General features: G+C 47.8%; 7 protein-coding genes across 7 annotated transcripts; 3 read left to right on the top strand and 4 right to left on the bottom strand.

Annotated features, from left to right (window-relative positions):
• Positions 1–14: 14 nt before the first annotated feature.
• Positions 15–245, top strand: PENARI_c108G05553 (uncharacterized protein; the record flags this gene model as incomplete). The annotated part of the gene is made up of 1 exon (XM_022637881.1): positions 15–245. A coding segment is annotated over one exon (231 nt), but the record flags the coding sequence as incomplete, so codon positions are not given.
• Positions 246–1,956: 1,711 nt separating this feature from the next.
• Positions 1,957–2,419, top strand: PENARI_c108G02119 (uncharacterized protein; the record flags this gene model as incomplete). The annotated part of the gene is made up of 2 exons (XM_022637879.1): positions 1,957–2,116; positions 2,181–2,419. The coding sequence occupies 2 exons, from the start codon at positions 1,957–1,959 to the stop codon at positions 2,417–2,419; spliced, it is 399 nt and encodes a 132-aa protein (XP_022482266.1).
• A 1,452-nt stretch (positions 2,420–3,871) lies between these two features.
• PENARI_c108G11042 (uncharacterized protein) lies at positions 3,872–5,566 on the bottom strand (the record flags this gene model as incomplete). Its single annotated transcript, XM_022637884.1, has 6 exons — positions 3,872–3,969; positions 4,023–4,240; positions 4,337–4,643; positions 4,728–4,890; positions 4,947–5,011; positions 5,074–5,566. 6 exons carry the CDS (start codon positions 5,564–5,566, stop codon positions 3,872–3,874), a joined length of 1,344 nt encoding a protein of 447 aa, XP_022482261.1.
• Positions 5,567–5,837: 271 nt separating this feature from the next.
• On the bottom strand, positions 5,838–6,051 carry PENARI_c108G01578 (uncharacterized protein; the record flags this gene model as incomplete). The annotated part of the gene is made up of 2 exons (XM_022637878.1): positions 5,838–5,843; positions 5,947–6,051. The coding sequence occupies 2 exons, from the start codon at positions 6,049–6,051 to the stop codon at positions 5,838–5,840; spliced, it is 111 nt and encodes a 36-aa protein (XP_022482262.1).
• A 777-nt stretch (positions 6,052–6,828) lies between these two features.
• On the bottom strand, positions 6,829–7,243 carry PENARI_c108G06985 (uncharacterized protein; the record flags this gene model as incomplete). Its single annotated transcript, XM_022637882.1, has 2 exons — positions 6,829–7,127; positions 7,180–7,243. The coding sequence occupies 2 exons, from the start codon at positions 7,241–7,243 to the stop codon at positions 6,829–6,831; spliced, it is 363 nt and encodes a 120-aa protein (XP_022482265.1).
• A 615-nt stretch (positions 7,244–7,858) lies between these two features.
• On the top strand, positions 7,859–8,760 carry PENARI_c108G09276 (uncharacterized protein; the record flags this gene model as incomplete). Its single annotated transcript, XM_022637883.1, has 2 exons — positions 7,859–8,286; positions 8,352–8,760. 2 exons carry the CDS (start codon positions 7,859–7,861, stop codon positions 8,758–8,760), a joined length of 837 nt encoding a protein of 278 aa, XP_022482264.1.
• Positions 8,761–9,789: 1,029 nt separating this feature from the next.
• PENARI_c108G02965 (ankyrin repeat domain-containing protein) lies at positions 9,790–10,950 on the bottom strand (the record flags this gene model as incomplete). The annotated part of the gene is made up of 1 exon (XM_022637880.1): positions 9,790–10,950. One exon carries the CDS (start codon positions 10,948–10,950, stop codon positions 9,790–9,792), a length of 1,161 nt encoding a protein of 386 aa, XP_022482260.1.
• Between the last annotated feature and the right edge of the window lie 2,876 nt (positions 10,951–13,826).

Here is a 13,826-nt window from a genome sequence, read left to right on the forward strand (position 1 = left end):
TGTGTCTGTGGGAGTGCTACACGATCAAGTCGGCCGGCAAAATACGCTTGGAAGAGGAACGTCGCTACCTGCAAAACTCACAAAAATGGCTGGCGGAGGAGAACAAAAAGCTTCAGCAATGCTGCAATCATCAAGAACTGCTGCTGTGGGATCGTCGTCAGGCCTTTCTCTCTGTACACCAGGGCGTTCTCGGAACATTGCAGAATAGTGACAGACACTCGTGTCAGATAAGTGAGCTACAATGAGTTCATGCAGGGGCAAATTGAAACACGCTAGCTTCAGTTGACCAAGGCTTGGGGTGTAATAGCAAATAGCACAGTGTGACCGGTCTTGTGGTTCTTGCGTGGAACCACGCCGGCAGGAACGACCGGTGGAAAAGTTCAACGGAGTATGAGTGGGGCGGGCATTCCTGACACCTCACCACCAATGTACACTTTCAACGGAAATTGGATCATTCACCGTTTGCTTCTACGTAAACCAGGAGAACCCATCACTTGGTAACATAGCCTTCTCTTGAACATGGTCAAGCCTCTCGGACCTAGTTCTTTTTCTTTCTTCTTCTTTTCAATGGGCTTTCTCTAACCTAGAAGCTAGCCACCCTGGCCTCTACATATAGACCCAATAAAACCCCATCATATCCTACCTCCATAAACTGTCTTTCATCGCGAACGTGGCACTTGCTGCATGAGGATAATGGGACAACTTGATCAAATTGGTTAGTTGGATGATCTTCGATACTTAATGTCGGCGCTGATGGTCCCTTCAGACTATGATTTGGATCTAGATCTTGAGTCCATTTGGCGAGAATTTCCCAATATGCCGACACTGCCACCTTGCCCCGCAGAAAATGGTAGCTCTCTGTGCTCAAACCAACCAATCGGCGGATGCTTAGAGTATACTCAGCATGGGGATAAGAGGGTTCCTGCCATCGAATATGTCTTCTACCCCAGCTATGAGAATTTCTGCGCCTTCAGCTGGACAGGGCCGGATCCGTTATCCCACGACACGTGCGCCGATGATATTTTCCTTTATGTATCCGCGTTTCTGCTTTTTGAGCGGGTGAACTGGATAGAACTCCGACTCAATAAGTTCAGTACGGAGACTGAAGAGGCTGTCGAAGAGTATCCGTTCTTCCTTCCGCGGGTTGAGTCAATGCTGGGCAACTTACGAAGGATACGTGGTCAAATAAGTGACATTCTCTCGCAGCATTCTACTATGGAAAACATATCAAGCGCTGGACAAGCACGGTTTCAGTTAGCTATATGGCCGCGGGTAGAGGTCACAGACAGTTCCACGATGTGGGATTCGGTTCCATTATCTGGCATTCACCCTTCTACGTCCATGCCATTTCTTGATCCACAAGACTTTGTGCAGAATATAGTGGGAAACTGGGAAATCTGAGCATCCTAATTTCGTGGGTCGCCAGTTCTCAGCGTGACGGTTGGGCGTGGTGCTTGAAGGCTTGCCTCAGGATTCTTCGCCTTTGACCCAAGCTTTGCTTGTCAGCGATCCTATAGGGCTTTCCAACACGGTTTCTTTGCCTTTTTTCGTTTGCCTCTAAATGAAACTCGTCACGTCACCGCTGGTGTTCTATCTCGCCGTGAAGGGCGTAGTTTCACCTTTTTGTTCTCCGGGTGTCTGCTTCTGTGGCAATAGTTTATTCGCCTTTGCCAATTCGGATCCAATCAATATAGTGGCTTTCTGTTTCCAGTATTCGCCTCTCGTGTATTTTCGGTCGTCTTAATCTTTGATCCAACCTAAGCAAGGGTTGACTCATCCGTGAACGGAAAATGCCTTTTATTAATGACTTCATCCTCCATATGCCAGCTCTCAACTAGATACCTCGTAATGTGGCTTTTGTCACACTGAGATACATAAGATCTATGGTCTGTGGGATTTCTGAGTCAAATTTCAGACCGTTCATTCAATGAATATTTGACAACAGGTTCAACGGAAATGGAGGAGCTCCAAGACCGACTTGGCTACCACTTCAACTCCACTCCATTGTTAGAAGAGGCTTTGCATCCAGCTGGAACTCGTCCGCTGCAAGGCAACAAGCGTCTGGCACTCGTTGGAGACTCCGTTCTGTCCACTTCACTTCTGGACGAATGGTACGGTAGTGAAAATACCATCGGCACGTTGAACTGTGAAATCGCTAATTTATGATGAGTTCTGACTAGACACAGAAGATGGGGATCACATACTGCGAAAGAATGCTTGCAACAAACATTTGAGCTGCAAAGGTGAGGCGTGTGAGCTGGACGACTTTATAACCGGCCAACCGGCACAAAAGGGTGAGATCACTAATGGCACTCGTGCGACGACGGTGGAAGCCATTCTTGGCGCTGTTTGGATTGATTCAGGAAAGAACATTCATGCTGTCGATCGTGTAAAAGCCAACTTGGGTATCGGTGTGTAATACTGGCTAGTGCGGAAACCTACTGTGATGTTCGATGTCCCTATAATTTTGTGATTTCGTTTAATTCGGAGGCTACTCAGATCGGTAGGCAATGACTTAAAGAAATGCAATGATGGTGTTGTTTTTCCTTCCTATCTCTTCTTTCATTTACTAAGTATCATGGGCAATCCTGGGTTGTTCCACAACCGGTGACAGGTAAATGGGGGCGTGTTATAACATGCGGTGGTTCCATTCACGGCGTAATAGGTCTGCCAAAAGTTGCTACAGGATGCACTGTTGTAGTACAGCTGGTCTTTGTTGGAGTACCAGGAATTGAAGTTACTCGTGACGGATATATCCAATTGCTCCTGCTGTGTCAATGAGCGATTAAGTTGTAGACTGCGAGAAATGTAGGCGTTGGAGATATTTCGTGCCAGAACCGAGTCAGTGAATTGGGTGACACCGAAATCTCCGGTGCAGTTAAGCTGTGTCCAGGCAATGAGTTGAAGTGGAGCAAAAAGCGTCTAAAGCTAGTCAGCGAAGCCGCGAGACGGAATGTTCAATTAACTACGTTGATGGCAGGCTGAACATCAAGTTCAGGTCTTGGCGCAGCCGCTACAGCGGTAGCTATAGCTAGAGTGATCATTGCTGCCAGTATCTTGGATTGCATGATTTACAAACGAGGACATTGTGAAGGCTGGGTTAGGGAACTGACCGCTTTTATTTTGGGAACAGTAATGACGTCAGTGAGGACAATGACCGGTCGGATTGAACAGGGGACCTCAAGTCCCTCAAATAATTGTACCAACCATTTTCCATTGGGCAAAGAAGCTGAGGACCGATAGTGCAGTGGTTCAGTTGATGGAAGATTATATTCAGTTATCCTACATGTTTGGGCGCGTTTGTGGGCCTTAAAAGTTGCGGATTCAACCGGGTTCCCAACCGGCAGTTAAGAAGCAAACCGTTAAGAAGCAAACCGTTATGAAGCAAACCGTTAAGAAGCAAACCATAGTTGAACCGTGTCGTTTGCATACAGTACAGCAATGCGGAAAGACAATTTTCCCTGTTCAATTCCTGGTCAAGATATGCCTTCGCGCCTAACTACCTATGCGTGTGTCCTTCTGGATCCCAAGGACCTAATATGGTTTGGGTTGCGATCAACGATATACCTTGACTTAGGGTGGAAACGCTTCCATGAACTAATGCCAAAGCTCTATATTCTCCCGTATACTTTATAATCAGCGCCACTTAGGGCTCACTTCTTTAAAGCCTTCAGCTAATCTCTCGGCCCAAATAATTATGAATTGGTTTATTGGCACTAAATTGTGGATGGATGCAAGGTATGAGGAGCTCATGATTTACGTGCTTCAAATACTAATAAAATGCTAAGCAATAGAACCAAGAGATCTTTTCGCCCCTCGAAATCTTCTCGAAAAGAAGGCGGTTCAGTGCCTCCTGTGGAGTGTGCTGAATCTACGAGACGAAATGCACACACCAGCCTACCCGAGATCGGCACGCTTCGCTGCCAGCTTTGCCATGGCCGGCGATCGTCTTTCTATCATACCAATCACCTAGAAGATTCATTAATATTCCCTCGAGAAGGAATCTGCTCGCGAAGGCGGACCGGCTGTGCGGCGAACAAGGCCAGGCTCCAAGCTTTCCATGGTGCCCTCCCTGTGATACATGAACTGCCGGCGGAAGATACGATTGCCAATGAGCTGAAAACTCAACCATTGTGTTGAGACCGCCTCAATCGAAGAGGCCTCCACTAGAGGCAGGCGCAGCGAATCCGACACGCGGTGCGCGTAGGCGAATTTGAGTGAAGTGTTGAAACCAACTAGGCTATTAAGGTGCAGAATGACGCTGGTAGGGATTCATGGTTCGGTAACTGTGATAGTAGACTTTCAGTGCCCTTGTGCCAATCTATTTTCTACCCACTTCGAGTGGTTGCTCATCTCGACTTTTCCGGTTTCCGTATCAATTTTTGTGGGCGATGAATACTGTAGCTTACGGTTGTCCACTGGAATTCGTCGTTCTTGGTGAATACGCTTGCCCTCTCCCGCTCCCGAGGCTGTGTGTGTTGGATCCTGGCGGTCAACTGCAGACTCGACGCTGCCGGGCAAATCGTCATTCCCATCCGGTGCAGGGCTCATATCGGGGTCGAGAACGATCAGCTGGAGATTTCTTCCTGCGTGTGGCTGTACAGTCTTCGTCACGGCCTCACTTATTGACGGACCTGCACATACTGCGTAGATTGTTAGCACCGTAACCGTAATATTGCGCTCTTCAGCGCACTGAAGTGGATGGAGGTTGGACTTGGGAAACTCACCCGCTACGGCCATGGCTCCGCGTTGATTGTTGAGATACCGCGCAACTTCCTCCTCGATCTTGATCGAGCCATAAAAGTAGCAAAGCATTGCGTTGTGCTCGTAGGAAAGGTTTTCCTGGGGACTTGATTGAGTACGCGGGCAGTAGATGCTGAACCGCAAAATCTGAAGCACGGTCAGGTCGCAGCGCACAGAATGAGCTGCAGTAGCAGAAAACTCACCTTGAACGATCTCCAGTCGCGATTGAAAAGGTCTTGCATCCATTCATTTACCCATTGTGGATTTTCTGCCAGAACTTCAGCCACCTTTCAGACTCTAAAAAAGTACTAGTCCAAGATAGAAACATACCATCTTTGCCAACTTGTCGCTTCCAGAGAACCTCTAGCTTTCGCACCATTACTTCTCGCTTGCGGCTGGCCTCCACCAACATTTCAATGTATGAAAGCGCTCGGAAAAACCCGATGTCCTCTACCACGAAGAGGATTGTACCGAACCGATAGAAATCGAGAGGGTGTCCGTACGGTCCGAGTATGATGGCCGACTGCTTGACTGGGGATCTCAGTGCTTCGTGGTACAGCTTTCGCGCAAGCCCAGGTTGAGGCTCTGCTACCATACGGACTATTCTTTGAGTTGGTCCATCTTCCCAGAATGCAATATAGAACTGAGGAAGCTGAAAGAAAGCGCGAAAGCCGGCTCGTGGCATCCAAAGCTGCACATACTGGCCAGGGCGGATCGCTCGGTTGAGAGGTAGCTCTATGTCAAGCCAAAGGAAATGGCTTACAGAGTTCATGACTACCTTATTTCGGGACGATCTCCAAGGTTTCTGATCCCATGCGGCCATTGTGCAGACAAGAGCGCTAATGAATATCCACAAGCAGATAGCGCCTACCAGGTACCACCGATACAGTGAGTGTCGCTCCACCAGATGGTATATAAGCGCGCCAATCGCCGTTGCTGCAAGAAGGTAGTGACATTTCATCGCAAATTGTAGGTGTCGCCGTTGGGCCGCCGCACAAGTAACAGGTATCATGAGAACGAGAGCACAACCTGCCTTTATTTGATGAGATGTTGATCTGCGCAATAGGCACACTTAGCCTCGGAGTATGCTTTACTTACGGCTATTGGAATTATGTATCGTGAGTTTGCCAAGTCCATCGTTCTGGCGACAGTAACGAGCAGCGAACAGTGTAACAGAGAATGGAGCACGCAAATGCGACCTACCCAGCGATGGAACCACGCGAGCATCTGGCGGTCCACGTGGAGCAGATCCGCCGGAAGACCAAAGCTGATACCGGTGCACAAAGGCACGAGGTTGATGACTGCCATGGAGCCAGCCCTTTTCTGTGCTTCTGCCCAAGAATGGGCTCGAAGTCGGAGGCCAACAATGTTCCCCGCCAGCATGACAGCCAGGATTAGCGCTTGCCAGTAATTTGAGATGTCCAGCCAACGCATGCATTTTGGCAGGTGGACGAAGGCAAACCGTCTCCAAGGTATTAATATTTTCGACCGGAAAGGGCGACGAAAGAACACATGGCGTCTTGTCCATGCCCAGCGCCACACATCACGTGCAAGCCAATAGATCAAGCAAATTGCTATGATTATGGCCGCTGAGATGGCATACAAGTTAGGGAGAGAGGTGTCAGCAATCCATCGATACCACTTTGACCCGATTGGGGGCATTCTTTTGGCTGTCAGCCTAGAGAGAGGGCCAGTTATTCTTATAGAGACGCATGAGTATTGTGTTATAGTCATTGTTTTTCTATCAATAAAGTTGGCTTTGTGGCCATGGGTGATAAGACAGCTGCGGTTTCTTGCGGCATGTTTCTTGCGGGCTCAAACGACCGATTACGCGGTTTGCCTTCCACGTAATCCCTGTTAGAGCGATCCCCGCAGCAAAATAATCTTTGATCTAACATACAAAATTGGGTATTTTCCTCTCCGGTATATTATCCTGTGACCAGTCATGGCATCATTAATCCTTCTGTATACCTCTTCTTTCTTCATATGCAAGTCTCGCGGGTAACAATGTTGAAAGCTGGTAAGTCTGAATACCTCAGAGTTTGATACAAGATCCGGTCAATCTGAGCTAATCATAGTAGATCTCTAAGGTTGCTTTCCATCGGGCTGCTCTGGGTACTGCAGCCTCTTCTTTGCCAATTCGGACTTCAGTTCGTTGTTCTTGAGCTCTAGGGCGCAATTTTCTCCCTGAAGGATCTTGATATGTTCAAACAAAGACTTATTTTGCTCCTCCAAACTGGCTTTTTCATTTGCGAGAGCCCGCAGCATGTTGCCGTGGTTTTGCAGCATGAGAATTGCCTCTTTGTGTTCATGCTTCATTCTCGACATTTCAGCATATATGCTCGTAATGATGCCCTCAACCCTTTGAGTTGGATGTTGTCTGTCTGAGCCAATGTTAGTGAGGACTGTCATGTCATTTTGACTCCAGCTACTGACCTCGATGAACATTCGATAGTGGGAAGGGGCTCTGCAACACCACTGGTCTTCTCTGCGGTGGCATTTTGGTCTTTTCTGGCCTCGAAGACGTTTGATCACTTCCGTTGATTGAATGGTGGGCTTGAGAGTCTCAATTCTTTGCGGCCATGGCTTCTATTTAACTATTTCCTGAGGGTGTAGCACTTCCCTACAATAGATCCCAGTATCATTTGATATGACATCACATACATTGGATGTAAGGCATTGGCTCCCGGGATCACGACTACTACACTTTGTTTGTCAGCGGCTCCGGAGAAGCGCAGCTCTCCGGCATCTTGAGAAAAAAGTAGCTCCTGGGATCATCCGTGCCTTGTGTCAGGGTTATACACGAGGCATACAGGACAAATGGTAGCTTCCTCGCGTTCAGGGGAATCTAGATGCACTCTGTGGGTCCCGCGCAGATCGTATCGCCATCCGTCCTGTATGTTTCATGCGTATCTCTCACACTGATCAATCAGAATCCCGGGAGCCTGCCGTCCGCAGTCTAGGCAAACTCCAACGTGCAAACACTTATAAGGTCGGAACCCCTCCAAATATAAAGCCTTTTTTCCACTCCCAACAAGAATCTTTTTCTTTTGTTACCCTATCTTCCTCTGCCTCGTTGTGATCATCCGACTTTGTATGAACTTGCGTGTTCAGAATGACCGAACCGATCAATGTGCCCTACACCACTGTGTTGGTTGCAACAAACGCCCGACTGAGCATCATTGCTCTTTCAGACCAAATCAAAACAACTGGAGACAAACCTGAGGCTTTGGCCGACCTCTTGAATCAGTTGGCTTCTCTTGAAACTGTTGTACACCGTCTTTCACTCGCCTCTGGCTACTCCCCGGCCACGGCCAGGGATGACATCGAAGCGCACGTTCATTCACTCCTACTGGACTGCGAAAAGACATGCGACGAGTTTGAAAAGACTTTTCGCGCTTTTATTGACCGCTCGTTGGGTGGAACAACTCGCAAATTGAACCGTGATCGCTTCGGTATTTCTGGAGAATTAGAGGTGCAATTGCTGAGCAAACGGCTAGCACGGTGGAAGGACGTTTTGTCGAGCATCATCGACCCGTTTCTGTATGTGAAAATCATTATTGGGAATATCTCATGGAAGTCAGCTGACAAATTGCAACTCGATTAAGACTTTCTCCTCCGTATCCGTCGGAGAACGTCAGCCAGGAGAGACAAGCCGAGCTCCTAGCCAGGGAGAATGGCATTGTAAATGTGATTGGAGGGTTTGACGAGGATGGGGCAGTGCTTCAGGACAAGCTGGTAGCCCTCAATCGCATCGTTCGTCAAACTGAAGAGCAGGCTACTGAGATCCAGTACTCGCGAGAATTACTTGATAAGCTCCGCTCAGAGGTTCATTTGCTACGGACTGGTCAGCGAATCGAAATCAGAGATAGTCGTCGGTTTAGACTGGGCGTCACTGATTCTCGTCGTGGCAATCATCCCACCCAAAGCATCCACAATGTTCGTGTGTGCGAGAGCTCGCAGGCTGCCATTGGCGTGTTTGACGATTTGGATGTGAACGCTTTCTTTCGGGTGTAAACTTTCCGAATTATCATTTTCATGTGATTATGTTATACTGTACCTCAAGACATATATATACATTGTTTCTCAGTCCGTACCGTAACAACGAGAGACTATATATAGACCCGTCATCAAACAATCTGTTCTATGAAACTTGATACACTCGGCCTCATGCCCCTCACACTTCTCTAACCTGACGCCTATCCTTCAGCAGCGCATGATCGAAATTTCTTGAATGCCTTCATGATATGATACAAAGCTAGTCGCTAACCACTTTTTAAAAAGATGATGCCGCTGAACGTAGCGAGCTAACGGTCAAGAATACCCGTAGGAACCTGCGGCTGTTCGGAAGTCTCCATGTCCCTCCAAATCGTATCGGTCGGAGAGGAAACATAAATCAATTGAGGCTGGACATCTGCTGGAGGCACTCGGTCTCCATATTGATGGAATGGGTGTATTAGATACTGTAGCACGAGTTTCTGGTGCTAGCGATAACTAAGTATTAGGAGCACTCTCGCTTTCAAAGCTTGCTACGACCGAAAGCTCACTGGAAAAGCAAAGTCTTTCAACCTGTGAGTACAGTAGATAAAATACTTATTTAACTATGTAACTAGGGGATTTCTAATAACTATGTAGGGCAACGTTCTTTGCATTGTTTACAGTCCCTTGAGAGTTTGCAAGGTCTAAGTTTGTTTGGCTGGCAGTATATTATATAATCAGGCGGTGTGGGTGGGGGTACAAGAATTTGTCCAGTGAACTGTGAAAGGCGAACTTGTCAGCTACTGTACCACCCCACGAACCATAGTCATAGACTCGCTGTCGTTTAGCGTGCCTTAACATGATGGTGACCAAATCCAGGTGTCATCGTGAGTCCACCTCCAATTTTCCAAACTCGAGTAGCAATCTGTCACGATCTGTACTGTAACCGGCCAATTGGAGATATCAATGACTCTGTATTTCCATCCCCTCTTCTCTTGCTATTTATAAGGCATTTTTTTACATTTGTGGGATCCGGGTCTACTGTATTTCCGAAGCCATTCGGATCATCTATAGACCCGGTTTCCAGGCAGTATTCTTAAGATAATTGCGACACAATCTCATGATCTCCGTACGGCCATGTTCCGCGGCACGGGACAATGGTGTTCGGCCCTCGTTGTCTTTTGAGCCCACCTCCACCTTACTAGTTTGGAGTAGCAGTTTCACGACCTCCACATAGCCAAATTCCGCGGCCCAGGACAATGGTGTTCGGCCCTTGTTGTCTTTTGAGTCCACGTCCACCTCTCTAGTCTGGAGTAGCAGTTTCACGACCTCTACATTTTCATCCTGTGCGGCCCAACATAATGGTGTTAGACCCTCGTTGTCTTTTGAGTCCACCTCCACCTTTCTAGTCTGGAGTAGCAGTTTCACGACTTCCTCAAAGCCAAATTGCGCGGCCCAGGACAATGGTGTTCGACCCTCGTTGTTTTTTGAGTCGACGTCCACCTTTCCAGTCCGAAGTAACAACTGCACTGCCGCCTTAGAACCATTTGACGCGACCCGGGACAATGGCGTCAGACCCTCATAGTCTTTCGAGTCCACATTCACCTTCCCCGTCTCGATTAACAACTTCATCACCGCCTCATGGCTCGACTCTGCAGCCCAGGATAATGGTGTTAGACCGTCGACGTCTTCTGAGTCCAGTTCCACCTTCCTAGTCTCGAGTAGCAATCGCATGACCTCCGTACGGCCATGTTCCGCGGCTCGGGACAATGGTGTTCGACCTTCGTAGTCTTTTGAGTCCACGTGAACGTTTCCAGTCCGAAGTAACAGCTGCACTGCCACCTTGTAACCACTTGAAGCGGCCCAAGACAATGGCGTTCGCCCCTCGGAGTCCTTCAAATCAAGATTTACCTTCCCTGTCTTGAGTAATAACCTCACTATCGCCTCATGACGACTCAATGCGGCCCAGCATAGTAGTCCCCGGCCGCCGGGATCTGTCCATCCAGTTTCAGCCCCTGCTTGAATTGACATTCGAGCTGTATTCTCATTTCCATGAAAAGTAGCCCATACCAGTGCAGGTCTCGGGGTGCAAGAGTTGATGCGATAGAGGTACGAATTGAGAAGAAAATAAAGTCGCTTGTTGGTCCGACATAATGAGTTGATATCTTGTTCTGTCTCCAGGGATGCTATCATTAGGAGTAATTCCGAGGACAGGTCGAGTAGCGACATGATAAAGTATGACCAAGTGAGGCCGAGTAGATGGTGTAATCAGATCGTTGTCGACGAATTTAGGATTGATTCTGTAGCTGGTGCCCGAACAACTTCAAGAAAATTGATACAAGGAAAGTTGAGATAGGCGCGACCGAGAATATCCCGCTGAGGTGGAAGTGGCTAGATTTATATCATATCCATCCTTTCACGTGGTTTTGAATAACGCAATTCCTAGGAGTTTTGCTGTCCAGCCTATGAAGGTTCAAAGACCCATCGAGGGTGGTTCATCGGAAGGTCAACTGCTCCTTGGGCCATGACTTAGCAAACGATTCCCGGGCTCCTGGGAACATCTTGGCACGACCTAATTCGGATTTATGGATAATCCGCTTAGATATCTCTAAGCGAGTGACGCACCCCACCCGCACTTACTTGATTCAATCACCCACCATGCCACCAGTTCGTTCTCAATCCTCTCGAAATTCAACAGAGCAAGAGGGTAGGATACCATTACAGTAGCGAACTCTACCGTCTTCGATGACGCAAACTATATTTGCGTGGAAGCTTCTAGGAGTTCCAGTTTCTAATATTAGGCTCTTGTATCTGTCTTATAATTGATGAAAAGAAACGGGTATTATTACGGGTATGGACAAAACGTGTCGGCTTTTTGGTCCTTTATGTGTTGAACTCATAAGGCGGCCCCCGCAAGACTAGAAGGGCAATCACCGGTGTTATTTGTGATCATCAAATGGGTGCGTTAACGAGAACGTTTGTGACGAGATTGATGATAAGTACGAGAACATCGAACACGGGCAGAGTGTTGGTGCCGAGAATTTTGGTGAGAGGAGAGCATCGAAGGGAACGTCGGTGACGAGAGGAATGTTGAAGAGCAGAGAGTTGAAGAACAGAGCGTTGAAAAGCGTTCAGGAACGTTGAAAACAGGAGGCCCTTATAATCGATATCAAATTTAATTGTTCCTTGGGATCGTTGAAGCCTTGGAATTAGTTCCCAACTGCGGCGTTTGTGATATATTTGGTGCGGTGACACTGTCGATGAATGTACAGTAGACTAGGGCATTGGATATTTCGTTGAGCATATACCTAACAGAACAAGATACTTACGAAGTAATTTGTCAGTGACTAAAAGCCACCACAAAAGCATTACATTGGAGAGGCCGATGAAGTTCTGAACCATGTATCGCTCCTCTAATTTCCAGTGCCGCTGGTTCTTGACTAAACTAAGTATAACAAAAGACTCATTCGGTGTTGTGAAGGCTTCTAAGGTAACTCAGATCTAAAATTGGCGCATGTCCCTTCCACCTAGTATTCGAAATAATTGGTATGCAGACCCAATTTTCTGGTAGCCGAGGGATGCTCTGCACGGAATATTAGCACATACGTTGAGGATCGGAGAAAACGGCTCTCCGACCTTTGAGAGACCAAAATACTGGAAAAACTGTTAAATGCTCATGGCAAGTGGAGATTCAGATAGTGATTGATTAAACAATTCGACATGTGCACGAACAAACCAACATCAATTGGAAGCTTAAGCATTAATCCTAGCACCATGCCAGATGCCGCCGCAAGTGATCATCAACAACAGAAAGGTCGTGGTGGAACGGCATAATCAGATCCTGACAAAATACCCAAGAGAAAGAGCCTTGCGGAATTGATGGAAGCATCGGATCGGCTGCGGTCGTGAACCTTGAGGATCAACATGCTCATAGCCAGATGGGTAATCATTATATGTCCACCGTATATGCGGCGGAAATTCGAGCCATTGAGATGGCACTCGCGATGGTTCTGGAAAGTACGGAACCATGGGCTGAGCAGGCGAGGAATGGGACAGGACATGGGCCAACGAAACGATCCATCGACCGACGAAACGTTTGATTGAAGCACCAGCAAGGAAGATGCTTGAATACTGGTCTTTTTCCCTAAGACGAACCTTGCATAGAATATCTATGAAAGAAATGGCAAGCCTATAGGCTATTGAACCCTCTAAACTACATTATTAAAAGGACAGAAGCTGCTCTAATGTTGGCCCAGCAAATTCAACTCATGTTACACAAAGATTGCCAACTGAACGCTATGCAGAAAGGTCGGATTCGCACAGTAAATTTAATATCCAGTTCAGCTGGCCGGCAGAATCTTGGCCGGAGCCTCGACTTTGAAGTTTGCGCATATCATTGGAAATGGGTATAGCTTGGGTTTGAGTACGGTGAATTCGGCCCGGAGTATTTGGGCTCAGTGTTATTCCCCTTCGTTTGGGAGCCTTCTGGTCTGTCGCCCACCCCGTGGTCTCCATCACGCACCATTCCCATGGAATTTGGTTGATCATTCTCGGCAGGCTTCTCTGAGTGCCGAGGGACGTTGACCTTCAGCACCAAGGGGCTCGATTGGCTCAAATTCGAAGGGTTTTCCGGCATTCCACACTGTACTTAGATTCCCATTCGCTTAGCCTGCAGCCTTAGAGAATTGACAGTAAGCTGATTCCCAGTGGAATTCCAGTAATCGTCCGCTATCCTAGGTCAGGACATATGACATCAGCCACGCATAAAGTTCGCCTATGCTTTTTTTTTTCTGCCCTGGTCCAGCGGTCGCGAGGCTGTGAGGGAAGCACACATTTCCCCCCGGTAGTTGCGCAAATATGTTCTCTCTCAGATGCAGAGGGGGCTTTGGACGGCGTTATTTGCGGAGTTTGCGCTAGTCGGGTAGGCGGTGGAGTTTGTGGTCCATCAATTGGCAAGGTCCAATCCATATTACCCCCGAATTCCCAACTGAAGATCCAACAGATGGAAGCCGTGAAGACATGACCGGTCAACAGGCTCCAGGGAGGATGGTACGATCCCGCTCGGACCCGAGAGATATAATCGTAATAATAAGTTGATTCGAAGA

The sequence above is a fragment of the Penicillium arizonense genome, assembly GCF_001773325.1.
Source record: "Penicillium arizonense strain CBS 141311 chromosome Unknown PENARI_contig108, whole genome shotgun sequence".
NCBI lineage: Eukaryota > Fungi > Ascomycota > Eurotiomycetes > Eurotiales > Aspergillaceae > Penicillium > Penicillium arizonense.